Here is a 27,911-nt window from a genome sequence, read left to right as displayed (position 1 = left end):
ATTAGTGAATAAATATAATGATAAGCGAGTTTTGGCGGCGTCATATTTTGATACGTTATTGAATCTTCCAGTAGCTAACGATGCCGACCCGATCAGCTTAGAAAATTACATAGACAAATATTCTTCGTTAGTAAGCTCGTTAAAACAATTAAAACTAGAATATCTTGAAGATTTTATTTTTGTTCATTTAGGTTGTAAGAAGATTAGTTTAGAATTAATTAAATCATTCGAAATGAACTACTCTGATTCTGATAAACTACCCACTTGTACTCAATTTATAAATTATATTCGTAATCAGTCCCATATTTTACAACGTGCTTATAATATATCTAATAACAATAGCATTCGAATGAATAAATATAATTTTCAACAATTATATTAAATAATAATTTTGTCATTTATGTTACTAAATAATACACATAAGGATAGTTAACGTCAATTGTATTGGAGCACTTGTGGGCAACTTCATTTCTGTTAATTTTGTGTCACGCGCATGTAAAATTTAACTCTCATCAATTTTTCATAACGCGCCTAAAGAAGTATAATTTCAAAAAAAGATGTGTAGTGTCGTGGGACACCGGATAAGAACGAAGTTCCTTATTATAAAAATATTAATTTTAAGTTATATTCGAGGTATAAAGAAAATAAAACTGGAGGTTTCGCAACAACCCACGGTCATTCGGTAACGTGCGAACTTATTGTGGTACACTTCATTCACGGCTGTTTGCATAACAGTTAGTGTATTGCGCAAACGAACACTCTGAGATCGTGGTCAATGAATGATAAAAAAATATGTTATTTTTTGTACGTTATTACAAAGTTAAGTCGTACACTGTGTGCATTACTAATTTGTACGTTATTACAAAGTTAAGTCGTACATTGTGTGCATTAATAATAAAAATCTTACGTTACGGACGTTTTTCCCGGTTAGGGTACCCCTCCGCATCGCCCCATAAGGAACTTCGTTCCAAAATTAATAAAAATATTATTAGTTAAACGATCCTTTTTTGTGATACCTACCTACATATATGAAAAAGAAAAAAAAACAATTCCGTTTCAACTACCAATAAAATGTAATTTATATTCATAAATCTCCGATGTCCTTCACGGAGGCATTAACGCGTTACGATCACTTGAAGAACGAGATTTAATTCATGCGGCCAGTTGCGAAAGATGGTTTCAATGACAGCGTAATGTTTCTCATTGTTCGCGTTTGATTCAAAAGAAACTAGATTTATTAGTGAAAATACAAAAGGCGTGAAAGAAACGCACGTTTTGTATTGTGGGCTAATTTAAATGTCTATGGGCTTTCTAAAGTCATTTGTTTTATAGCATTAGTTACGACAGATGCGAACAACGATTAGCCACTTAAAGCATCATAATATGTACATTACGATCATTGAACGTGAACAGATAAACATTTTCTTTATTGATTTAAAATGTAAATCATTATAAAAAACGTAAAGAACGTCTTATAAATAAGCTTATAAATAGTTTTTTTTTGTTGAGGGCCGGTTTACTTCGTAGACCTCATGTATGATTTACGATAAGACATAGTGGACTCCGGTAATCGCTGGACACCAGGTGTCCTTTTTTATGATTGAAGGATTACTGGTGGCCCGGAAGATTTTTCAGTTTCACTAGGAGCCAGGTGTCCTATTAAGGCATATATTATACCTCCTACAATTAGATCCACCAAAATGAAGTACCTAATAAAAAAATATCTACTCCAACGCATTGCAATGGATCTTTAACGAAAATTCTTCAATTTCCTTCCACATTTTAACACTAAGCTGATGTTGTTGCTCCTACACATTCATGTTTATTACTCTAGACGATACGTAAAATAAATAATGATTAACACAATCCGTAGTATTTACAACATACATAAATTCGTAAATTTGGCATCAGCTTAACTTCAGTGTATTTTATTGAAATACGCAAGATTACTGAAAATAGCACGCAACAACAACAAAAAAAATACACCGCTGATGACGTCTATCATTCGCTCTTTGTATTTAAGGAATACAAAAAAAAAACTATACGTTTTCGTACTTACGTCAATTAGAATAAGCTATGAATCTTATTTTAATGTTGGAAGCGTCTTCAAATTTCAAAGTATACTGCTGTTTGGATATTTCCATATTTTACGGTAAAGTTTCAACGGTCATTTAGCAAAGATATTGATTGATCCCAGCCGAGAATCAAACTCGAGACTCCGTCATACAATAGTCCAGGTTACTGACCAACAACGCAATATATTACCCGTAGAATAATGAGCTAACATTTACAACAAGGTACGCTTCAAGCAGACAATTAATTAACTAGACTAAGATCATTTTAATACCTCACCGAACATCAAATCCGAATTTATTCATTCACTATGAAGATTAGTCTGCTTACGAATTGATTATAATATTAATTATTTATACATTGTATATTGATACTGTTAAGCCGCCAGATGATTCTATTAATTAATCCTTATAAATATTATTATTGAACAGGATCTTCACATGAAATGGGTAGTTGATATTTCGGCGTGTTTTGCAAGCGTCATGATTAATAGATAGGGTAGATTTAATATTTATTCCTGACACAATATTACTAATGTCAATATCTCTAAACCTTATCTTTTATCCTCAACAGAAAATGTAATATAGTTATAAAACCGTTGACGCGCAGGGTCAACGACCTTGTGGGTTAGGAGCTACCTTCACTATACATTGCGGGTTGACCACTATTTATGCTTATCTTGGTAAATATACATCATTTTTCTTTTATATTAGGTTTTGCCGCGTTTCAACCTGACTAGATAGAAGAAAGAGTAAACAAAGTTGTCAGAGCACTGTAAATACTTAACCGTACTTAACTATAACTTGGACATAATCCTTCAACATAACCGCAAACGCACTTAAAGGCGATATAATAAGCAAATCGATTAGCTCTCACATCACATTCGATTAACACTCGTGACTGCTCCCTTAGCTATATGCCGCTAATTGTTCCTTGATGATAATTGGTTTCGACGTGTGAAGACTTTACTTTGTGTTTGTTGCTAGCACCCTCCATCAATTCCACTTTTATATGATTATGTCGATTATGTATGAAGTCGTCGGGGCCTAAAGGATAAGACGTCCGGTGCATTCGTATGTAGCGATGCACCGGTGTTCGAATCCCGCAGGCGGGTACCAATTTTTCTAATGAAATATGTACTCCACAAATGTTCACGATTGACTTCCACGGTGAAGGAATAACATCGTGTAATAAAAATCAAACCCGCAAAATTATAATTTGCGTTATCACTGGTGGTAGGACCTCTTGGTAGTTCGCACGGGTAGGTACCACCGCCCCGCCTATTTCCGCCGTGAAGCAGTAACGCGTTTCGGTTCGAATGGTGGGGTAGCCGTTGTAAGTATACTGAGACCTTACGGCCTGGCCACGGGGATCGGCGGTGCGAACAGCGAAGCGGTGGGCGAGGCGACCATTCGCGCAGCACCGTTTGCAGGCCACGGGTACTCACGTTCGCCGCCGCGACTAGTAAGGAAGTCCGACAGCGAAATGTCTATATTGAAATTATCTCGATATTGCTTACAAATTAATAGTTTTTTGGTTCAGGACCTATTATTTGGAAAAGATTGTGAAGTACATGATTTGAATAAGAATCGGAGTATACCTATAGATGGAGAATTCCACAAGAAGTACCAGAAATACTTTGAGTGGCTAGACTTCCAAATAGCTGGTCTAGCTAGTATTTCAGCTATATATTTTTTTTATTGCTTAGATGGGTGGACGAGCTCACAGCCCACCTTGTGTTAAGTGGTTACTGGAGCTCATAGACATCCACAACGTAAATGCGCCACCCACCTTGAGATATAAGTTCTAAGGTCTCAAGTATAGTTATAATGGCTGCCTCACCCTTCAAACCGAAACGCATTACTACTTCACGGCAGAAACAGGCAGGGTGGTGGTACCCACCCGCGCGGACTCACAAGAGGTCATACCCCCAGTAATTACGCAAATTATAATTTTGAGGGTTTCATTTTTATTACACGATGTTATTCCTTCACCGTGGAAATCAATCGTGAACATTAAAATTTGTTGAGTACGTATTTCATTACAAAAATTGGTACCCGCCTGATATTCGACTACCGGTGCATCGCTCAACACCGGACGTCTTATCCGTTCGGCCACGACGAGTTTAAAAATATAAAAAAAAAATTAATAAAAAATATAAAAATTTCGGCGTTCATTTTTCGCGGCGAAAACAACTAAACTCATTTAATCACTGCACTATTCGCCGCGACTACCGCTCGACTCCGTGGCTTGCGCCGTCCTTATTCATGCATTTGTTTTGCTCGCCCGCCGCATCGTAAGTCGCCCGCGCGATTCGCTCGGTACATTCCGCCGGTCGCTTCGCCGGTCGCCGGTGCGCGTGGCTTGTTAGGTACATTTCTATGCGCTTGTTTTAGTCGCTAGACGCTTCGCCGTTCGCACCGCGCGAATATTCGTATCCGCGAATGTCCCGTGGCCAGGCTGTTAGAACTTATATCTCAATGTGGGTGGCGCATTTACGTTGTGGATGTCTATGGGCTCCAGTAACCACTTAACACCAGGTGGGCTGTGAGCTCGTCCACACATCTAAGCAATAAAAAATAAAAAAATAAAAAATGCAATAAAAAAAAAAATACGGTTTGTGAACGATTTTAAGACTGAATCGCGGATTACCTACATTATTTTTAGAAATTCCGGCACTCGAAATAAGTACTTCGATTACGTCTACAATTCACATTCACGTACATATTCTTCGTATATTAATAATTTAAAATTAGAAGTACCGTATTCATACAACGAAGCGTAGTTTCGTCTGCTGTAATCATAATATTTTTACAAATAGTATTTATTTATTCGAAGTTGGGACTTATCTATTAATTTATATATTTATCGCTACTATTAAATTGCGTCGTTGGCCTGATTGTTAATGACCCTTACATGGACTCAGTTCTCGCTTCGCATGAATATTCCAAGATTAATTAATAATAAAACTAAACGAATAAAATTAAACTAATATTACTAATTATTGTAATACCTGAATTTTTAACCAAGTTACTGGTGGTAGGACCTCTTGTGAGTCCGCACGGGTAGGTACCACCACCCTGCCTATTTCTGCCGTGAAGCAATATTGAGTTTCGGTTTGAAGGGCGGGGCAGCCGTTGTAACTATACTGAGATCTTAGTACTCATATCTTAATTTGGTGGGCATTTACGTTATAGATGTATATGGGCTCCAGTAACCACTTAACACCAGGTGGGCTTTGAGATTGCCCACCCATCTAAGCAATAAAAAACATTATAAAACTGTTTCACAATTTTCAGAGTCTGTACTGTTTTTGCTTCACGTGTTCACACACTCTGAGTACGTCAGGTAGAAGATGCTATTTTTCATTTACTCTAATTGGTCGCGATTATGCGAGGGTTTAAAACCATACCGATTTGTCTAACGTCAAAATGTGCCTATTACAATAAATACGCGATTCATAAGCAACGTCCACGTTCAAAGAACAATGTTGTGTAATGAAGATAATTGCGATTCCGGCCTTGCGTTTCAAGGCGAGGAGAACACAGATACGGCCCACTGAATTTCTCGGTGAATCTTCTCAGTGTGCCGCGACTCAGCGAAGCACTGATATTACTAGAGCAGACGTGAGCGGATTCTTTTGGGTTAAGCCCCGTGAGCTCGCAGACCAATCGTGTTGAAGCTCGAAATGGCTCGAATAGCCCCCTAGAGACTACCGGCAGATATGTGGGTAGGCGAAAATAATAATCAAGGTGATTGGCGGTATTCACGTTGCTCGTGGGCAGTTTTCTTATTCACTCAGTTCAAAGCTAATTCAATTTGCGTTTATTTAAAAATCCTTCTTTTTTATTTATTGCTTATACGGGTGGACGAGCACACGGCCCACCTGGTGTTAAGTGGTTACCGGAAGCCATAGACCCCTACGACGTAAATGTCGCCACCTACCTTGAGACATGAGTTCTAAGGTCTCACTTTTTGCAGTACGATGGCTGCCCCACCCTTCAAACCGAAACGCATTATTGCTTCACGGCAGAAATAAGCAGGGTGGTTGTACCTACCCGTGCGTAGTCACAAGACGTCCTACCACCTTCTGATCTCTTGACCTTCATAAAGGATACAAGAGGAGAGAATTCGGTAAAAAATAGTCGATCATTACATTAAACGAACAATAATTGCGTAATTGCGTTACTATTTTTATTTAGTAACTTTTACGTCACTGATGTATGTAAGTCCGCACGCCACAGTCTCGCTATCCGATCGTTTGTTACGAAACACAATAGGACTACCTATATTTAGTACGCATCGATATCACATTATAGAACGTTAAGAAGACCTTGGCAAGTCGATGATCACGATTAAGGTTAGAGAATAGTAAATTTGTATTTATTTGTGAGGTGAGCACGGGCTTTTATACCCGTATTCATAATAAGTCAAAATATTATTATTAATTTCTTCTATCGTTTTTTCAATTGGCATCATTCGACAATTTTTCCGCCCTCAACCTATGTTCGAACCTTAAAGAGTTCGAGGAAAATTTACATGACTGTTTATACTACAATTTAGTTTGGAACTAACTATATGAAGAGCTGATTGTTCTAGTAGTAAATAGTTGTAGGTTTTTCCAATGTTGAACTTATTTTTCAATATAGAAGATTAAAAAGATGACAACATGAATACCGATTTTCTTCAATACTCGAGGTATATATTAACGGATCTCCGATTAAAAACAGATGAGCCGTGAAATTGTTCACGCATCTATGCAAGGGCAGAAGAGTCCAGTCATAGTCCAAAGTTCAGTATGCGCGAATTTGTACGGTAAAAAAGATTGTTCCTACGTACACGATCATGTCACTCCTACTGGCTTACGGAATGACGGTTCATCACGCACATAGCACATTAAGTATATTAATAGTTTTTTAATGATAACTAAACAAGCCTGTTTAACACCCTGGCCTTCTCTGACCGAGGAATCTAGAGTAATGTTAAACCTGCCAAACTTATTTAAGTTTTCTTACTCTATCTGAGCACATCTCGCAGAGCATTTTTTTTCCCTTCCTATACCGATAAACTTGAGAGGCTATATTAGCGTTGCCCTAGCGTGTAGGTGAGCTCTCGGAGCTCAAGCCGAAGGTATTGCTAACACTGGCCCTAGCAATAGCCGTGCTTCGCAGAATCTACCATCGGATCGGAAAAGCGACCCACTGAGAAGATCCGGCGAGAAACTCAGTGGGCAAAAGTGCACATGTACTGGATTTGTTTTTGCGCCGGCCGGTGTGAGTGAAAAGATTGGACGCCATTAAAAACATAAATATCAAACTTCAAAAAGCTATCAGGAAGTCAATCAAATTTCCAAAAGCAGCTGCAGCATCTAGTTTTGTCAGTGTAACCTTAAAAGTACGCGTTAAAAACAACCCAGATCCAATTTAGTGTGTTGTGAAGGTGTTTTGACATGCAAACTAATGTGGGACGCGTAAATGTCTGCTCAGGCACGAACTAGCCTAGATTCTTTGAAGATTCACATAAATAGTAGTCTTGAACCTATGAAGTTGCCGTTTTACTGTACTGGCCATTTGAAACGAAATTTATGTATAAATGGGCAACAAAATTCAAATTAATTTTATTTAAAAAGATATTGAATTACTTTAAAAGGCAGTCATTTATTTATTGATTAGTGTTATATGTACACTACATTTGTATTTTTTTTTGTATCAAAATGGGCTAGATAAAAAAAAGAGTTCCGTCGCGGTGGCAATGCCTTACAAACGGCTCACAGCATTAATCACGTGTACAGAGTGAACCCTACAAACGAATGCACGACTCGTTTTGATTTAAAAGATTGAGACATGGAAATTTTGATCTAAAAGAAATTAACCACAGTGGTCATCCGAAAACTAAAGTTTCCATCAATTTGGCAAGAAAAATTAATTGATAAATTGGTGCACTGCACAAAAAACGATCGCCAGCGAGACGAACGCATTAAATTATGCCTTGCGTTAACAGAAACAAAAACGAAGGGATTTTTAACCGTACTTTCATTTGTAAGGAGTTAAAATGTTGATTGGACGCTGGTTCAGCACTTAGGCAAGGCCCCAAATGAAACAATACCCCCAAAAAGTCACTGTTTGGTGCTCTAGTGCCGGTATAATTCATGACAACTTCTTACCAAATTGCACCAGCATTACTGTCCTTGTGTGCTAGCCGGAATTGGACACAACGATGGAGAAGCTCACGAATCTCCAGCCAGCCTTGATTAATCCCTAGCCCCATATAGTTGTAAGTTTTGCGTTATCCCCCGCACTCACCAGACCTAGTGTCGACAGACTTTTCTAAAGTTTGGACAACTTCTTCGCAGAGAGAAGAATCAATACTAGAGAGTCAGTATAAAATGCCTTTGAAAAGTTTGTTCTCTCCCGTACAGCGGACTTCTTCATGAAGGTTATTTCAAAATTACTACTGCCTTGGAAGAGATGCATCGATGATTGACGGATGCATATTTTGATTGATAGAAATTAAAAGTATTTACAAAAAAAAATACTAATTTTCTGTTAACTAAACAGCAACTTCATAGGTAAAGAAAGACCTAATATTTGTTATTCTCTAGGGGAAGACTAATTTCGGGGTCATATAATTTGAAGTTTAGCTTACTTTAGTTAGGTTATGATTTTGTTATTAGTATCAATTAGCGAGGTAAGTAAAGACTTCCGGAACTATTAAACGCTATGTCCCTTCTCAATTAATTAGTTAACGGTGAAGCTATGAACTACGTAGCTTTGTGAGTACCTTGTTTTATTAATTAACTAGCGACCCGCCCTCGCTTCGCTTCGGAAATTGTAATTTATTATTGATTTCTTCCCTATTTAATGGATGTTATTATACATATAAAGCTTTCTCTTCAATCACTCTATCTACTAAAAAAACGCATCAATATCCGTTGCGTAATTTTAAAGATTTAAGCATACATAGGGATATAGGGACAGAGAAAGCGACTTTGTTTTATATTATTTTAATTTAATTAATAATTTATTTTTTTAGTGGGAAATCGTTGCAGTTTATTTTTGAAGGCAGAATGGGATATGGGACGCAGAAGTGGAATAGTTATTTTGAGCGGGTTAGATAACTTGACGGCCCATTTATAATGTGGCGGTACGCCGATGAGCATCATAACTACTGCTCGCAAATGATTCTGGAATTATAAGCCCATCAGTCATGAATCCACGTGGATCTATTGTCTTCTCAAGGGTGTTGAGTATCTTTATCGGAGCCCAAATCTCGACTTGACTTCTTTCTTGAAAAAACAAAATTCTTCACCTACTCAAAATTTCCTCTCCGAGAACTGAGTATATTTTACTATCTATGGCGCAGGATATGTACAGAGTTAAATAAGGTCCAATAAGATAGACACAATCTTTAATGTGAAAAAAAAACAAAACAAGAAAACTAAAAAGAATTCAAAGAAGACCAAGTTGAGGCAAATTATGGAATATTTTCAGTTAAAGGCCGTTTCTAATTCATCGAAAAAAACTTAAGCAAATTAATGCTAACATTTTATGTTTTGTGTTGATCTTTCCAAATTTGGATCTTATGGATCAAATAAGTGTTTTCCGAAACTCAACTTGCCCATTTTTTTCAAATTTAAAGATACCTATCAACGGTATTTTTTTAATAAATACACAAGAAATAATAATATACACTTCATTACTGAACTACGAAAATAGAACAGTAAAAACGCGAACACGCCTCATAAAAACGAATGGGTCACCGACCTGTCGAAAATTCTCACATTATTAACATTACAAACAGCAATCGAAATACGTACAAAGCGATTTGTATTAAACACTTCAATGCAAATGCTATAACGACCGCCACTCACCCTGAGACATTAAGTCTAGGTTCACAGGGATGTTTCAATTGCATTGACGCTCAGCCCATTCACAGCTCATCCATGAAGCTCAACGGCCTATTCATCAAACCGGTAATTTGAATTAACTTTTACGCTATCGAGAACGTTAACAAACTCGCATTAAGCACACTAATGTCACCTTCGTCGGAGTGCAGTGTAGTAAGCCATTTGTGGTGATCTTGCACGCTGCCTTACTATCATTGCAATATTATTTGGTAGGAGAAAATATAATTACATACATACAAAGATGTGATTTAACCTCGGCGGCTATTGCGTGTCGATCCGGCAACTATAAAACTCAATGCACTCTACGCAGGCAAGTTGTGTTAAGACCGTCCACGAAAATGAAGATAGGTTGTAGGATTTCTAAAATTAAGATTTTGTTTTTTTATTTCTGCATAGCACGCAGTGAAATGCAAATAGAGCTGTAATCGCTTTACATTACGTGTTCATGAAACTTGAATACCAAAATGACGAGTATTGTCACTATATCAATATTATTTTTGTTTCAGATAGCGTCCATTTACAATCCTTTGAAAGCTTAACGGATCGTTCATCCCCTTTAGTCATTCGCGTACACGTGCATACCATACGAGTCCGGATTTAATACATTACCTTGCACTATCCGAATAAAAAAAGTTTTTATACGACAGTGAAAGTGCTCATGACACTCACGAGTTGTTTACATCGATAATGTACATGTGTACACATAATAAACTAATCAAAAACGCATAGATAATATTACTAACGTAACAGTTATTTATAGATTCGAGATAGATTTTTTTTTTAAACAAGACAAAAGCGAGGTCGATTTATTTTATAATGAACATTCTCAAGTTATTTTTAGATTTTAAAACACGATTTCGATACTGCTTTTAAGTGACTTTGCAACTGGGTATTTTATTGAATTCGATTTTTGTTAATTCGCTAACGGAATTCATCGGCCTCGTTCCGTGTTGTTGTTACCTGAGGGCTATAAGAAACCTTTCTTCGAACGAGATTTCAAGAGAGTCGTTGCTTAACTCAGTGGAAGCCAGAACAGCTCTTGGCGCACAACTCGAGATAGAGGACTACAATTGTATTGATATAAGACGATGACATCGATACGATAATGATTATGGCGATGTCCTACCCACATTCTATCCACTATACTTTTCGCCATGTACAACAGAGAAACCTAACCAGTTGACCGGCTTACCGATTAGCTGATGTCATGCGGCTCGTTGTTATTTAAAAAAAAATGTCATGTGTATACATATATTTACAACACCAGTCACTAAGCAGCCAAAAATAGAATACATTTAGTTATACTACAGTTGTTTTGTAAAAACATGTTGATACGTGGATCGGTGAATGATCTCACAGCTTACCCGGCGTTAAGTGGTTATCGGTATAGACTATGTTGTAACGGCTAGGCTCAAGCTTCAAACTCAGCATTACTGCTTGGCTGCAGAAATGGGCAGGGTCGTGGTACTCACCCGCGCGGTTTAACAAGATGCCTGTCCTACCGGCAGTAATTACGCAAATGTTTTTTTTTGCGAGTTTGATTTTTATTACGCATTGTTATTCGTCTATTGTGAAGCAATTTATCTCAGTTTTAGAAATGTAGCCACCAGATTTAGGGACTTAATTACGGTATATTTGCATCACCATGCCCATGTATACTTCAAAGTGTTGTTTTATAAATTCCTTACCAACGTGAGTATCTTCAAGATTCTGAAAATATAAGCTACTTATATTTATTATATTATATTATATTTTTACACGTCACAAGTGGAGAAGTGTAATATAATTAATTAGCTTCATTTATATTAAAGGCAAACAAACGCTAAACGTTAATTGCCATATTCTCTTTTGGTTGTCATACGATTTCCACATATTTTGAAGCCGCTGTGACGAAGCCTTAAGCATTTATGTATTTTCTTTTCTACAAAGGTATAACCATAAAAGAATAAATGTCAGTCTATAAACTGAACAAAACTCTTGACGTGTCCAGGAGATTATGTTTACGAAATTTGACATTTCGATGATTCGACGAAGATTAGACATTTTTAATAGCAAATTTAGACGATCAAGTTTTATTGAAATAAATAATATAATCCCATATAAGTCGGTCTCCGTCCAACATTCGTTATTGTATAATAATTTTCTGTCAATGTCAGTCTATAAACTGAATAAAACTCTTGACGTGTCCAGGAGATTATGTTTACGAAATTTGACGTTTCGATGATTCGACGAAGATTAGACATTTTAATAGCAAATTTAGACGATCAGGTTTTATTGAAATAAATAATATAATCCCATATAAGTCGGTCTCCGTCCAACATTCGTTATTGTATAATAATTTCCTGTACGACTTGTCTGCCCTCTAAATCGAACCAAGAGATTACTTCTCGGTAGAGATATTCATCAAGGATACATCCTTATCCTTATTTGATACCTTCATTACGAATTTACTATGCAACACGAAAATGAAGGAATATCTCCACTTATTCAGACAGACATGGGCATAATTTCGAGGCCAACGCGATCAAGTTCTAGGTCAATTGCGATGGACTAAACCTAAGTTCAACGACCGCCAACGTCTAATATACACGTAGGCATAATAGATACTTTTAAAACAATAATAATGTTTTTATATACATACATACATACATATATATAAATACCGATAATGCATTGGGTCAATAACAAGTGACGCGCCGTCGGCCATGAATGCTCTAGAAATTTCTTAGCGGGCCGTGGAATTTTTTCGTTCTGTTTCATTTAATTTGAAATGAATTTTGTGTTTGTTCTATTTTAATTCGAAATTTGGAATTTTATAATGCGGGTTTTAATTAATTACTAGAGGTCCCGCAGTAGTCGAAATTCGACTATAATTAATTGGAATTGTAAGTTTGTACACTATTATGATTGTATTTTATACTTCTATAATCAAAAATTTCGCCAAGACTACACTATAAAAAATATTAATAAAGACAAACAATATTTAATCTATTCTCAATTTGACAACAGACGCCAGGAACAAAAGTTTGACAATAAATAGTATGCATGCGTGTGTACGTCAAATACATGGTATGTAGTGTGTGTAATGTTTTCTTTATTGATTTAATGTATCTTTTATGCATTATTTAAAAAAAATATTAGCATTGTGCACTTCTTCTCTATATTCTCTATAAGTGTGGAAAATTTCATACTCCTCCGTCCGCGCAATTTTCGTAAAAAGGGATACAAAGTTTTTGCTTCACGTATTAATATAGAGATATCTCGATAGGAAATTTAGCAAATTAAATATGTATTGTTTCTTTTTAACACCGATCGCATTTCTTTCTAGGGTCGATCATTCTGTCAAATTACAATTTGAAGTTATATTTAGAACGAGTCAGTACTGCTTGGTATCAGTGCAAAGCGATCATACGTCCGAATTTATCGGGCATAACAATACCCCAGAGGTTTTAAAGGTTGATGATGTTAACAATAATCACTCAACCGAACCTTTTTTTTTTTCTAACTATCTACCAGTAGTCTTGAGGGGTTATTTTGACTTCACCCGGACTAGGGACCGAGTTCTCAGAGCTCAGCCTGAGAGTTTGCTAACACCTGCCCTAGCAAGACCACTGCTTCGCAGTATCTACCACCGGATCGAAAACGTGACCCACTGAGAAGATTCGGCGAGAAATTCAGCGCGCTGTGTCTGAGGGATAGTAACCATAAGTCGAGCGTTTTAAGACAGTCGCACATTTAGCATTTTTAATCGAACAAGTATTTGCATATCAAAAGTCAATGTGAATCGAGGAGGTCATTGACACGACATCGATCAAAAATCATAAAGAGACAGGTTCAAGAGTTGTATACCGCTTACAACTTCTGAATTAACTGCGACAGCATAACTGGTCTGGATTGATTGTGTGCGCACCCTGAACGGCTAAAGGACATAATCGTGATGAAATTGTGACAAGCACACAACTAGACCAGACTGTTTGATTGACGTAACTATTGTATGCGTCTTGGCCTCAGGCGCTAACTAGGGCTGACAGCGCAACAAATTAATGTATGAAAAGGAAAACGTTTACCTCTACGCGATTCGACTAATAAGATTAGGGTTGTCACGACTATGTAGACGGCGTACTGTTTGTTCAACTTAATTAGAATCCTTTCGAAGGGTTCGCGGAAAATGGGGCTTACCACGACCCTCTATGGTTGGAGGGTTAAATGTTTTTGTACAGGTTAATGATGTTTTACCATATTTTATTCTAATGTCCGTGTATGAATATTTTGCAAGCCATTTCGATTCTGCACACGAAGATTATGTATGTATGTTTGCTTATAGATATCCAAAATAATAAAAAAGATAAAAACTAAAGGTTTAAAAGTGTATCGTCAAATAGTGACACTAACCTTAGTGCAGAATGTGCAACCACAGCCGTCTATAATAGTGACCTTGTCAGCGGTCGCGTCTTCAAGGCACAGCTTGCAGTTGATCGGAGCGGCTGCAACGAAGCCACCGCCGGCGCCGTCCAGGGAATACCTAAGATAAATATAAGTGTAAAATTATCAAGTCATTAGGTATCCTATTGGTTATTTCTATGGAAGTTTTGAAGGTTTTTATCCTATTCCTTAAACCAGTGTTTCCAAAACTTTTACGTTCCCTTGCCCCTGAATAAAACTTTTCATTTGCGAGTACCGTTCTATTGATATCTTCATACCTGCTCTTAAAAATGTGTCACGTTTCTCTTCAGTAAGTTTTGATTTATAAGGTTCATTTTAAACTACTTATTGTAAACATAATCATCATTATCCTGCCCTTCTCCCAGTCACCTGGGGTCGGCGCAACATGTTTTCTCCTTCCATACTCTTCTATCATATACAATTTCTTCGCTCACTCCCCTCCTACCCATATCGTCTTTCACACAATCCATCCATTTCTTCTTAGGTCTACCTCTTCCTCTAAATCCTTCCACATTCATAGTTAACACTCTCTTGACAACCTCATTTTCATTCCGTCTCATCACATATCCATACCATCCCAAACGTGCACTTATTGTAAACATAATAAGTAACAATAATGTTCCTATTAGTTAACTATTTTAATTTTTCAGTATTTCCGTCATTACAAACATAATTTTCACGTAAGTACGCTCAATGGAACTCCGCGGACTCCCTGGGGTTCAACGCTTTCACCGACTTCAAGAGTAACCAATTATTGGAACCGGGATATTTTCGTACCCTATAAATCCGAATGTATAATTAATTACTTTGCTCACTAAGTCTGGTTGTAGCTAATCGATTAACTTGAAAATTTGCGAACGCATCAAGGACCGATGATAAAACATTTTTTTTTTAACTTGGCTCTATGATTCTGACCAGTCCATTTCATCTTTCTACCCAATAAGATAAAAATATAAAATTAATTGTGTATTCGGTTTGCTATTCGAACGGGTTTTTGTAGTTTTTAAAATTATTAAAATTTAGTATTTTCGGAATGGAATCGAGTTTTCGTTTCTTTTAATGATAAAATTTATTATCATTTTTGATTGTCGTCCTCGTGGTTAAACTTAAAAACATTGACATTTTTGAAACGATTAATAATAACGATTACTTACTTATATTACGGGAATATTTTTAATTAACACACAGACGATTCCGAATGTAAGCCGATACAAAAGTAATGTCTTTACCCGTTAGCTATGTTAAGTACTGGTTCGATTAATGCTAATTTGTTTTTAAGCTTTAAAATAGTTTGGAAATAATCATAATATCTGGTTATCACAAATGGGTTTGTAGTTCGGTTTTGATATTGATGTTTACCTCAAATAATGGTACCGTATTCAATTAAATCGTTAATATTACGAACATTGGATATAAATGTCTATGTTTAAAATGATGTGCAAGAGGATTGAAAGTATTCAATCGTGAGCACCCTTAAAGATAAATCTGAAGCACAACACAATCACGAGGCTACAACTTTATTAATGAAGATGAGTAGAAGAGCTCACGGCTAATCCGTGTGCTTAGTGCGAGTTTTTTATGGTTCTCGTTTTTTTTTTATTGCTTAGATGGGTGGACGAGCTCACAGCCCACCTGGTGTTAAGTGGTTACTGGAGCCCATGGACATCTACAACGTAATTGCGCCACCCACCTTGAGATATAAGTTCTAAGATCTCAGTATAGTTACAACGGCTGCCCTACCCTTCAAACCCAAACGCATTATTGCTTCACGGCAGAAATAGGTAGGGCGGTGGTACCTACCCACGCGGACTCACAAGAGGTCCTACCACCAGTGTAAAAGTTAGTTCATATTTGTATGGAATGGGATTGTTTGCGTGCGTTTGCCGCTAGGGGCGCTGTTTCGACTGCATACAAAATTGGCTTAACTTTTACGCTATCGAGACCGTTAGGAAGCTCGCACTAAGCACACTGATGTTAAGCGGTCACTGCCGCTAATAGACGTTCGACATTACTGCCGCCGTCGAAACTGTGCTATCAGGTCGACGACTCGATTAAAATAACGGCCATCTTACACTTGTAATTAATATGTGATTAATGCTTTAGCACTGTGCTATAGCTACCGATAAAAACAGTAAAAAAAGACAAATGCCACGTTTACAAAACGATTTATTATCTTGAAGTGTCACTACAGATTTCATTGTTGATATACCAAGACATTGCTGTTCATAGGATCAATTACAAAATACCACACGAATAGAGCTTCTCTCTTTTTTTATCCTACCTATGCTGATAGCCTTGAGAGGCTATTTCAGCTTCACCCTAACGTTTGTAGGTGAGCTTACGGGGCTCAACCGGAGAGTTGCTAACACTGACCCAAGCAAGAGCAGGGCTTCGCAGAATCTACCACCGGATCGGAAACGCGACCCACTGAGGATATCTCTAGAAAGCGAGCTTATGACAACGCGGTAAAAAAAACTGTTTCACGGCAGAAATAGGCAGGGTGATGGTACCTACCCGCACGGGCTCAGAAAAGGTCCTACCACCAGTAATTACGCAAATTATAATTATACGGGTTTGATTTTTATTACACGATGCTATTCCTTCACCGTGGAAGTCAATCGTGAACATTTTTTGAGTACGTATTTCAATAGAAAAATTTGTACCTGCCTGAGATTCGAACACCGGTGCATCGCTCAACACGAATGCACCGGACGTCTTATCCTTTAGGCCACGACGACTTTCATTTTCGATATAACCAAGACGTTGCTGTTCATAGGATCACTTACAAAATACCACACGAATAGAGAGAGAAGAAAAAGCGATCTTATGACAACGCGGTAAGGAAAACGCTCTAGATTTAGAATAATAAATAAAGGTTGTGCTATTACCTGGAACCACCAGCGCCGGCGAGCGACAGCAGAGAGGAGCAACGAGAGCAGACGGAGGGCGCGCGGAGTCGGTTGTGAGCCCTAATCGGTTCGGGAACCTTCTCCCGGTCCGTCAGTGCGAGGACTGTCGAACATTTCCTCAAGCCTGTAACAAAATCACAACCTTGAATTTCTACAACAATAGGTACACCTCTAAAACTACTATTACGGATTAGTCTTGCAGTTTCTTTGTTTCATTAAATTATTTCAGATGCTTCAAATACTTTACGGTTTTCGTGATCACGCTTAGGAATCGAGATTACAATATAAAAAAAAAATACTGTAATACCAAACCAACCAAAAAAATATTATATATTTAACTATATTGTTGTTTTTTATAAAAATAAGCCGACTTCGCTGACTCGACCACGTGGAATGGATGGGACAGGATCGTGCAGTAAAACGAGAGTATTTGGGACAACCAAACGGTCGACCGTCGGTCGGGCGCCCCAAGTACCGTTGTGAAGATCAGATGGATGAGGATCCTGCTGAAACTCCAAGCTAGTGGTAGGAAACGGCGCAGGACCCCAAGGAATGGTGTCTCTTGGTATCGGACGCCAAGATCCATTTTGCATCGCTGCGCCGGCGCACTGAGTGACCGATCTGTCTTCAAAGGCGACAAAAAAAAATTAGTAAGGAAACAACTCAGTTTCTTTCAGAAATTGATTTTACTGAAAATGCCTTGAAGGTTCGAATGCCATTTCTGCTCGGTCAAGCATGATTAATTCAATGTTTTTCCTATTTTTATTTAGAAGAGTCAATACCTACTTCTTGTTGTCCGATTTTTATTAATTAGCGATCCTATAGAAAGCATCCTATTGAATGCTAGCAACAGCCTTGAGCATAGGTACCACACCACCCCGTCTATTTCTGCCGTGAAGCAGTAATGCGTTTCAGTTTGAAGGGTGGGGCAGACGTTGTAACTATACCTTAGAACTCATATTTCAATGTGGGTGGCGGCATTTTCGTTGTAGATGTCTATGGGCTCCAGTAACCACTTAACACCAGGTGGGCTGTGAGGTCGTTCACCCATCTAAGCAATAAATAAAAAATGCAGTAAGCTGTTAGCTGGGCAAGACTCGACAAAGAACAATTTTTCTGTTCGAATACGCAAAAGCTTTATTACTCTGGGCAATCTTGTTAACTTCGAAACACGAGAGTAGCTCTCAAAGCAATGGAACTAGTTAGATAGCTGTTCATGCAGCAATAAGATAAATTGCCAATCGTGCTGAAACGTGATTTCATCCCGCCAAGTAGAAGCGCGCCAGTCACAACAACAATATAGTATTTATGGCAGTTCACCCCGTTTCCTTTTGAGGACGACACAACTCTGATATAATTTCGACGAGACTCCGCAAAATTGCGCAACAAAATGCAGAAATCGAAAACATTTTGAGCTCTGTCGAATAATTACGATTAATTTTCGAGGAACATTAAATAGTAAATAACTATTTGAAGGATAACTTGATCATTATCTTGTCAAATAATTCTTTTTTTTTTTGACAATTTAATTATTTTTGGATTTGCTATGATTGCACGGTTAACGTCCAACGAATAATCTTAACAGCTTCAATCGCGTTGTGATCACGCGAGAGCTAAACGATCAAGTCCATACAAAAACATTGAAAAAAAATTATTAAAATACTATTCTCGTTCCGAAGTAATTGAACCTTGAAATGATGAAGATAAATCTCCGCGAAACCGAATAAAAATTTTGGTCTGTTTTTTTTTAATTACTCCTTGTTATATAAGATCGATGAATAGAGGTTTTAATATTATCGCCTCGTGAGGGCATAGCAACAGCAAATTTGATCTCACGTGACAAGATTGATGTTCTTCAGCTTGTGGCTCTTTATCAAAGTTGAGAACTACTTAAAACGCGTGAACCGTGGTGGATATTTACGCCCAAATAACATTAAAGAAAACGCCATATCAACAATACAGATTTTTAAATAACCCTGAAAACCGTTTGCGTATATACTTTTTTATAATAATATAGTATTCAAACAATACCGATATGAACATCGAGCGCGATAAAAATAAGTTTTATTATTAATCATCGCAATTATTCATACTCGTGATATAGTAAACACGAAAACATCGAATTTTAAACACGCTGTACAAGAATATTAGATTTTATTTTTTCTAACCGTCATTTACGTCGACGCTTGATTATAAATAACCTCGCTTCTCAGGAACCATCATTACCAATTCATATTAAACTTTATTTATTTATGTTTTGATGTAAACAGTGCCCTTTCGGCTGTATCTAAATGCCAAAATATTTGGGGAAGTTTAATTTTAGTAACCTAATTTCAACTACAATGTAGCAAGAGATTTCCAAGGTATCTTTATTTTTAATACGATTTTATTAGTTTCTTTTTTTTCTCCTGCCTATTCCCTGGTAGTCTAGGGGGCTATACCAGCTACGCCCGGACTAGTAGGTGAGCTCACGCGCTCACCTTGAGAGAATTTGCTAACATTAGCCCTAGCAAGAACAGTACTTCGCAAAATCTACCACCGGAACCGCGGCCTACTGAGAAACTCAGTGGGCTGCGTCTATGGGTTAGTTCACTCGTGGAACTCTTCGTCGTAATCGACAAGGACGGTGACCGGTGCTTGAGGGACCTTAGACCACCGAGAGTAGATTCGGGGAATCCGACAAGACATATTTCGGGCGACGGTGGCTTTGCGTTGCCCCGTCGCATGTCTCGGATAACTTTATATATAGGTACATATATACATGTCACGCAAATTCATAATGTAATTTTCACCAACATATACCCTATCGATTAATGATTATTCAATTCTTACACGTAACAAGGACCGATAACACTAAATTAATTTCCAACAAATAAAACCATGTTGGCATCGTTCTTCTTTTTGTCGGTATCGCTCTTGACAGAGTGGTCATGATTATGACTTCAGGTGTTGGCGGCAAGCTTCAAGCAACAAGCATTTTAACGCCACACAAGTAATATGATGAAAATATTTATTAAGACTAGCTGACCCGGCAGACTTTGTAGTGTCTCAATCGATAAATAAAAGACTTAAACTTTTGTATAAAAAGCTTAAATCATACACATCAAAGAAAAAACAAAATCGTTATTTTTATTTAATTCTGGGCATTTTTATATTCATCTACCTTTTAAACCTTCTCTGGACTTCCACAAATAATTCAAGACCAAAATTAGCCAAATCAGTCCAGCCGTTCTCGAGTTTTAGCGAGACTAACGAACAGCAATTCATTTATATATATAGATAGATTAGTTCTTACCTTCAAGGAGGGGCTGCGGTTGTGACAGAACGGAGTCACGGGACGCAGCCCTGCGCACGGGCTTTGCTGGACGCCCTAGCGACTTCAGCCCCCCGCTGAGAATGAGCTCGAGGGCTCGACGGCCACCAGGCCCGTTCGCGCCTGCTCCCATCTACAAGAAAACAAAGATTATTATTTCATATGTACGATTGCTTATTAAGGCCTTTGTACGAAGAAGGAACAAATAGCTTAGAGGCGTTATTAGTAGTCTTACATTACGTTCAATCGTTACATTAATAAGCATCACATAAAAATACCTTTTAATAAGAAAAATTACATTTTATTTTATTTGAATCATGTTCAAGCTCAGGTAATACTTTGTCTTTAATAACCTTAATTAAGGATCGTAAATTAACTTCATGATCTTATAGAAACAGCTGCAACAATTTCCAGACGGTTTACCATTATATCAAGTTTTTTAGGGTCCCGTAGATTCTATGGAAAAATTAAACTTACAGAATCGCACTCTTGTCTATTATCGATTTTTTTGAGTCGCCCGGATTGAAAAGTTAAAAGTATTGAATCGACACTGTCATTCCAAATCCACGGCGTTAACAAACGCATCTATCTGTCTTTAGGAGCTACATTTAAAAGAAAATTTAGTGGTGTTATGGGAAATCAACAAAAAAGAGTAAAATGTGTTGTGTTGTAAAAAAACATTCATCACTTTTGCACGAATTCAAGGTGTACTACGATGAAAGAAACGAAAGTACACTCTTCCCTGTTAATCCCGAAACCATAAACCTTGAAATTCGACCAACTCCAGTTTACAGGAGAAATTTAAAGAGGTTATTAAACCATAAAGTTCTGGTTACTACTTACTAGTCTTATTTCCTAAAATAGGACTGGTACGAGGCCCTCTCGACTCGACTTTGATTCGCACTTGACTGTTTATACGCTAAGGGCATACTTAATAATATGTGTGTAATTATAATTAGATGATATAGCTGCCGTTTATGACTCTAATTAAAAACGTTGCTACACCGCAAAAATTTACTTTTGAAACCAAGCATTATTCATTTTGCCAATAAACATGCTTTCATTTATTTTTTCAAAAAAATCTGTTGTCTGTAAAGTCGGTTTACTGACGATAGTTGAACGTGACAACGTCATAAGAAAATACTGATGGAATGGTTTCATTTTTCAATTATCGCAATCATCGTTGGTATAAGCAATTGACACCACGTTCACTTTTCACTGAACATCATAGTTGACGAAAACATGTAAATGTATTATTGTATAGCAGCTGTCTACGCGGATGCATCGCTCACGCGAGGTAACGCCGCATGAGTCATGTTTTTTCGTGCGTGCAGCCGGCTCCATCGAATTATAAGACGTTGTCACGTCAAAAATATTTACTTTACTTTACATATTTACTTTACATTCACATAACGACATGAGTTCTAAATTTCAGTTTCGTAGTAAAACGGTTGCGCCACTATTCAAACCTAAGCAGATTACTGCTTTACGGCAAAAATATGTACTTGGTGGTACCTACTCGTCTGTGCGGGCTTACAATACGCCATATCATCACATAAATCACATTAATTACGTTTACAATTAACGCCATGTATTTTTTAGGTTTTATACGGTATTATTTTATATAGTAGATATCCCGGAACATGTGATTTAAAACAAAAAAACCCTTTAATCTTTAATTAAATGCGAAAGTTTTTGAGATCGATTGATCTAATTACTCTTTCACGACAAACTACCGTAACGTTGTCTGTCAGGTTCTGTGAATCTGTTATGACCCCTCGAGGTTACTAGAATAGGTAGGAAAAAATAATAATAATAATAATTTATCCTCAATACTGCGCATATTGTGATGTTTCTCACTATGAAATCCTAACCATTGGTGGCTTGTGTCGTAGACACCGCCATCAGCGACAATCTATTTTTATAGTGTTTTTTTTAAATTGTATTTTTAACTGGTGGTAGGACCTCTTGTGAGTCCGGATTCTGCCGTGAAGTAGTGATGTGTTTCGGTTTGAAGGGTGGGGCAGCCGTTGTAACTATACTTGAGACCTTAGAGCTTATATCTCAAGATGGGTGGCGCATTTACGTTGTGGATGTCTATGGGCTCCAGTGACCACTTAATCAGGTGGGCTGTGAGCTCGTCCACACATCTAAGCAAAAAAAAAGATGTGTGGTGTCGTGGGACACCGGATAGCAACCAAGTTCCTTATTATAAAAAATATTAATTTTAAGTTCTATTCGAGGTATAAAGAAAATAAAACTGGAGGAGGTTTCGCAACAACCCACGGTCATTCGGTAACGTGCGAACTTATTGTGGTACACTTCATTCACGGTTGTTTGCATAAGAGTTAGTGTATTGCGCAAACGCTCTAAGATCGTTGTCAATGATTGATTAAAAAATATGTTATTTTTGTACGTTATTACAAAGTTAAGTCGTACACTGTGTACATTACTAATTTGAACGTTATTACAAAGTTAAGTCGTACATTATGTGCATTACTAATAAAAATCTTACGTTACGGACGTTTTTTCCCGGTTAGGGTGGATACCCCTCCGCAACGTTCAATACGGAACTTCGTTCCAAAAAAAATATTATCTTTTAAGAAAATAATATAATATTTGTAGGATTTTAAATAAATAATATAATAATAATATGGTTTATGGTTTGGATTGTGACAGACATATCATTCTTTTTATCGTAATAAACGTCATGAGCCTGGCAACGTCTGTTATATGTATCGGCTGTGACAAATACGGCACCGCGTTCGTTGGTTCGTAATTTCACGTACCGACAGATTTACAAATCGACTGGCAATTTATGGACCAGAGAGAGAGGGGTCACACAGGCGATTCTTTATCACGAGAAACGTGCTTCGCTGTTGCTTGAGTACAAAATAAAAAAAAAAGAAACGACAACAAGTACGATCCTTAATAATTATGCAAAATCTATTCTCAATACCAAAACGAAAACCTTGAATTTTAAATTTTCAAGTTTAATCCGTTAATAATATTTTTTATTGACATCTCGGGCAGACGAGCCTATTATGACCTTCGATTGGAATAAATAAATTGAGTTACGTTGTTTCTGTATTTTTCCGGCAGACGCTTGTTTATCTAGTAAGGAATTTTTGCAGGAGTTAATGTTTATAACATTAATTGGACCTACTTATTGAGGAAAATATAAATACAAAGTACGGCTCTCTGAACCCAGTTATTTTAAATCGCACTGACCCGTATTGTTTGATCACGTTCATGTTCAAACGTTATTATTTACACGTTTATTATTTCCGAAACTTCGAATACTTTTTACAATTTACGTGGTGACAGAGAAATAAAGTGATATTCGTCGAAATTAAAACGACCGCCGAATTTGCTACAAAAAAAAAGATGTGTGGTGTCGTGGGACACCGGATAGGAATGAAGTTCCTTGTTATAAAAATATTAATTTCAAGTTCTATTAGAGGTATAAAGATAATAATTATTCAGGTATACATTTTTTATTACGATTTTTTATTTATAAAAATACAAATAATCGCAAGAGTCAACGTCTATCAACTGTGTAACATCTCGTCACCGCGATTCAGGAATTGTTGAATTTACGTGCAGCGACATATGTTGATAACAAACTAAATAGAAAAAATCTTACGTTACGGACGTTTTTTCCCGGTTAAGATACCCCTCCGTATCGTCCCATAAGGAACTTCGTTCCAAAAAAAATTACAATCAAGTTCTTTGCACACAGAGAAATAACAGCGCCTTGACTAGTTAGTAGTGGTTTGTTTGACTTCGGGTTTCATTTTCACGACGAGAGAATCTCAGATGTTAGGGTTTTCAAAAACTTCTTGAGAGGCCCGAATGAAACACACTAAGGTTTCAACTGTACTTCAATTGATGTATTTGTCCTTTAGAAGACGACCAAGCAAACAACATTACGTAAACAATGAATGTTTAAAAAGTCAATTGTGATTCTCCGCGGCGGGTTCGAACGCAAGCCAACAACATACCGGAGCTGAATACAAAATGTTATTATTGTAGCAAAATAGAAGTAATGTGTTTCATTTCCGTGTTTTTTAAATAGTTTCTTGTTTATGACAGTTACGTTATTTAGTAGACTTTGTCTTTGGAAACAGCTAATCAATTGACTCTTGCGACTATAGATAATTTTGAAATGAACAAATCGCATCGATGTTCCTCCAGCGCTGCGATGTGTTGTTTTTTATTTTACTTTCAAACCACAGGGTTTGACGTTAACCTCACAGAGTATAAAAAAATCGGTTGTCTGTAAAGTCGGTTTACTGACGATAATTGAACGTGACAACGTCATAAGAAAATACTGATGGAATGGTTTCATTTTTCAATTATCGCAATTATCGTTGCAATAAACAATTTACACCACACTCTTCACTGAACTTCATACTTGACAAAAACATGTAAATGTATTATTGTATAGTAGCTGTCCACGCGGATGCATCGCTCACTCAAGTAGGAGAGAGACAGATGTCGAACGCTGCCGAACGTGGAGGCCGATTGTGCCTCTTTGTCGCTCGTTGCGAGCTCTTGCTTGCACTTCAAGCCTTAAATGGAACGCCTCGGAGCGAGATAACGCCGCATGAGTCATGTTTTTCGTTCGTGCAGCCGGCTCCATCGAATTATAAGACGTTGTCACGTCAAAAAGTATAAAATACTTTTACACGCATTATGTTCGGGGTACAACAATGTACATATTCAGGGATCATATTATAGAAATCGCGTTTTGGATTTCAGCATGTTATTTTAACGCTTTACTATTAGATATAATATTTCGAAAATTCCTTACATCAAATCCTATACAGTGACTTTAAACATTTGACTGTTAGAAAATTAGCGGTGCATGTGCATTGTTAGAGATAAGAGTATTCTCACGAACTGAGGAAATATGATTCCTTCACATGATTCACGTGTCTTAATTTGCATACCTAGTTGTAAAAAACAATATCGAGATTAATAAAGAAACAAAAGGTGAGAATGTCTTAGTATTCTAGATTTTGTTAATATTTCGAAACAACGGCATCTATCTTAAGATTTTAGAATCTGGACAAACAATTGCCCGACATTTCGCAACCCTTTGAAATCTTTCGTCATTTCTCTAGCTTCTACTGTTCATCTCCAAGCATCGCCCGCATGAATTGTTGTAACAGATTATTTTGTTTTTCATAGATGGTGAAAATTCTGTCAATGAATGTACACACTGCAATATCGATCGATATACAATATATAGACAGGTCGGAACTTGTCAACAGACTATATGTAATATTGTATCATTATCTTAATTCATTCATGGATATAGTTTTAGTCATACTCGCCTTCTATAAGCTATCTAATTGCACCCTCAGGATGGCTTTCGTGGTTTTCATATGGGCTTCTACGTATGCTATGTAGGGTCCTATAAGCGCATCATTATTATAGTCATAAAAGCCAGACCTTGCTATTTCGTTACTACTGCTTTGCATATTTCCTACTCTGTTCTGGACCACAATATAATATAGCACACTTTTGAGGCGTTTGCGGTGAGCACAGAATCATCGTGTAGATGTAATGTGGATTTTTAAGTTTTGTTCCTCATGTCTTAAATGCGAATATTTGGCAATACGCTATTCTTTACCTTGTCTGGAGCATTTTTGTGTCTATGTAATACAGTGGTGAGAAATTTAAATCATGATCGCTCACTCACAGGATACCCAATAGCGTAATAGAGACTACGGTCCAACTCCACAGTGTGTGGTGGAAGCCATTATACAACAGACAGATATTTGACAGATGTTTTTTTTTTTTTTTTTTTTTTTTTTTTTTTTTTTTTTTTTTTTTTTTTTTTTTTTTTTTTTTTTTTTTTTTGATGCCTGAATCTCGCTGATGACAATTTCAAGATAAGCTTACATATATTCAATTTCCGGACAACAACTTCTAGACTTTTGGTCTACCGAGCAATATCACCCGCTCGGTTCAAGATCTTCCTTTAGTCGTTTAAGCCTTCCACGAGTGTATCAAGAACGAGGTACTACGAGATACTCGTGGAGGTCAGTATTTCAAGAGGCACGACCAAACCAAAGCCTAGAAAATAAATTACGTATATGTTTAGGAAAGGAGTCAGCGATGAAGTTCTCCCCATTTTTCTCAGTGGTGAAACTGCATTCTGAATCGGTGCAAAAATCATGGCCATTTGAAAGCGCCCTAAAAGACTCGCTTCGATGAAAAGTTTTGAAGGTCCATTTTCATATTTGAATTATAATAGTAAACCGAAACATTCAGCTGACGATAGAGAATTCAGGATGCTAAGATAAGTTATCACCTTTTGAACGTCGGTTATCTTGTGAACGTTAATGCTGCGTTTATTTAATTTTTTTAAATCGGCTCATTCCTTAGTAACGTGTTGGGAGCAAACGGTTTTAATCAAGACCGTCTAACTAATGAAATACCATTGTACTACTAGTATTGAATGATGGGATTTTGCTGGAGCGAGTCGAATCCAGCTAAACCTCTGGTGAGTATATAGTTTATGAAGCGGTACCTACAACTTTAGCCGGTCATCGTCATCGGAACCCGTCGCTTAAGACGAAGGTCTCGGCGAGTAAATTAACAGACACAGCCCACTGAGTTTCTCGCCGGATCTTCTCAGTGGGTCGCGTTTCCGATCCGGTGGTAGATTCTGCGAAGCATGGCTCTTGCTAGGGTTCATGTTAGCAACATCATCAGGTTTGAGCTCCGTGAGCTCACCTACTAGTTAAGGTTACGCTGATGTGGTCTCTCTAGACCATCAGCTTAGGTAGGAAAAAAAAACAACTTTAGGATCATTGTACACTAAATGAAATTTCCGTTCTGTACCTGGTTCACATTACAGACTTGTTTGTGGTTACTAGATCAACAAAACTAAAAGTTTCTGGTTGAGTGCTCGGTCTTAAACATATTGGAGAAACAACCCTCACAACTTTCGACGATAATTCCTGTGTTCAAATTACGCCCTAAACGCGACTTATTAATGTATTTCGTAATTTTATAATGCTGACTCACATCGATAATCTCTAGTAAACTCCATTTACTAGAAATACGAAAACACGTAAACATATTACATTGGAACTCTTCCAAATATCACATTTAGCGTCAACTTGTCTGCCAACCGTTTTGTTAATTACACATTTGACAGCTGGCTTTTGATTGTTTAATTTTTTATTGTGTAACCCTGAATAGAACCACCTAATTATTTTGGATGGGTGTTTTTGAACTAAGGGATTCA

General features: G+C 37.2%; 1 protein-coding gene across 1 annotated transcript in view; it reads right to left on the bottom strand.

The window, feature by feature from the left end:
* LOC114242252 (uncharacterized) overlaps positions 1-27,911 on the bottom strand; it is a 137,149-nt gene that overhangs the window by 55,414 nt on the left and 53,824 nt on the right. The window contains exons 4-6 of the mRNA XM_028173349.2: positions 20,627-20,777; positions 17,311-17,455; positions 14,372-14,501 (exon numbers count right to left, since the gene is read on the bottom strand). Of these exons, the coding sequence (XP_028029150.2) occupies positions 14,372-14,501; positions 17,311-17,455; positions 20,627-20,777 (426 nt within the window). The remainder of the gene's footprint in view (positions 1-14,371; positions 14,502-17,310; positions 17,456-20,626; positions 20,778-27,911) is intronic.

The sequence above is a fragment of the Bombyx mandarina genome, chromosome 11, assembly GCF_030267445.1.
Source record: "Bombyx mandarina strain Sakado chromosome 11, ASM3026744v2".
NCBI classification, from domain to species: Eukaryota; Metazoa; Arthropoda; class Insecta; order Lepidoptera; family Bombycidae; genus Bombyx; species Bombyx mandarina.
The sequence above is the reverse complement of the archived record's forward strand: the minus strand, read 5'-3'. Positions and strand labels throughout refer to the sequence as shown.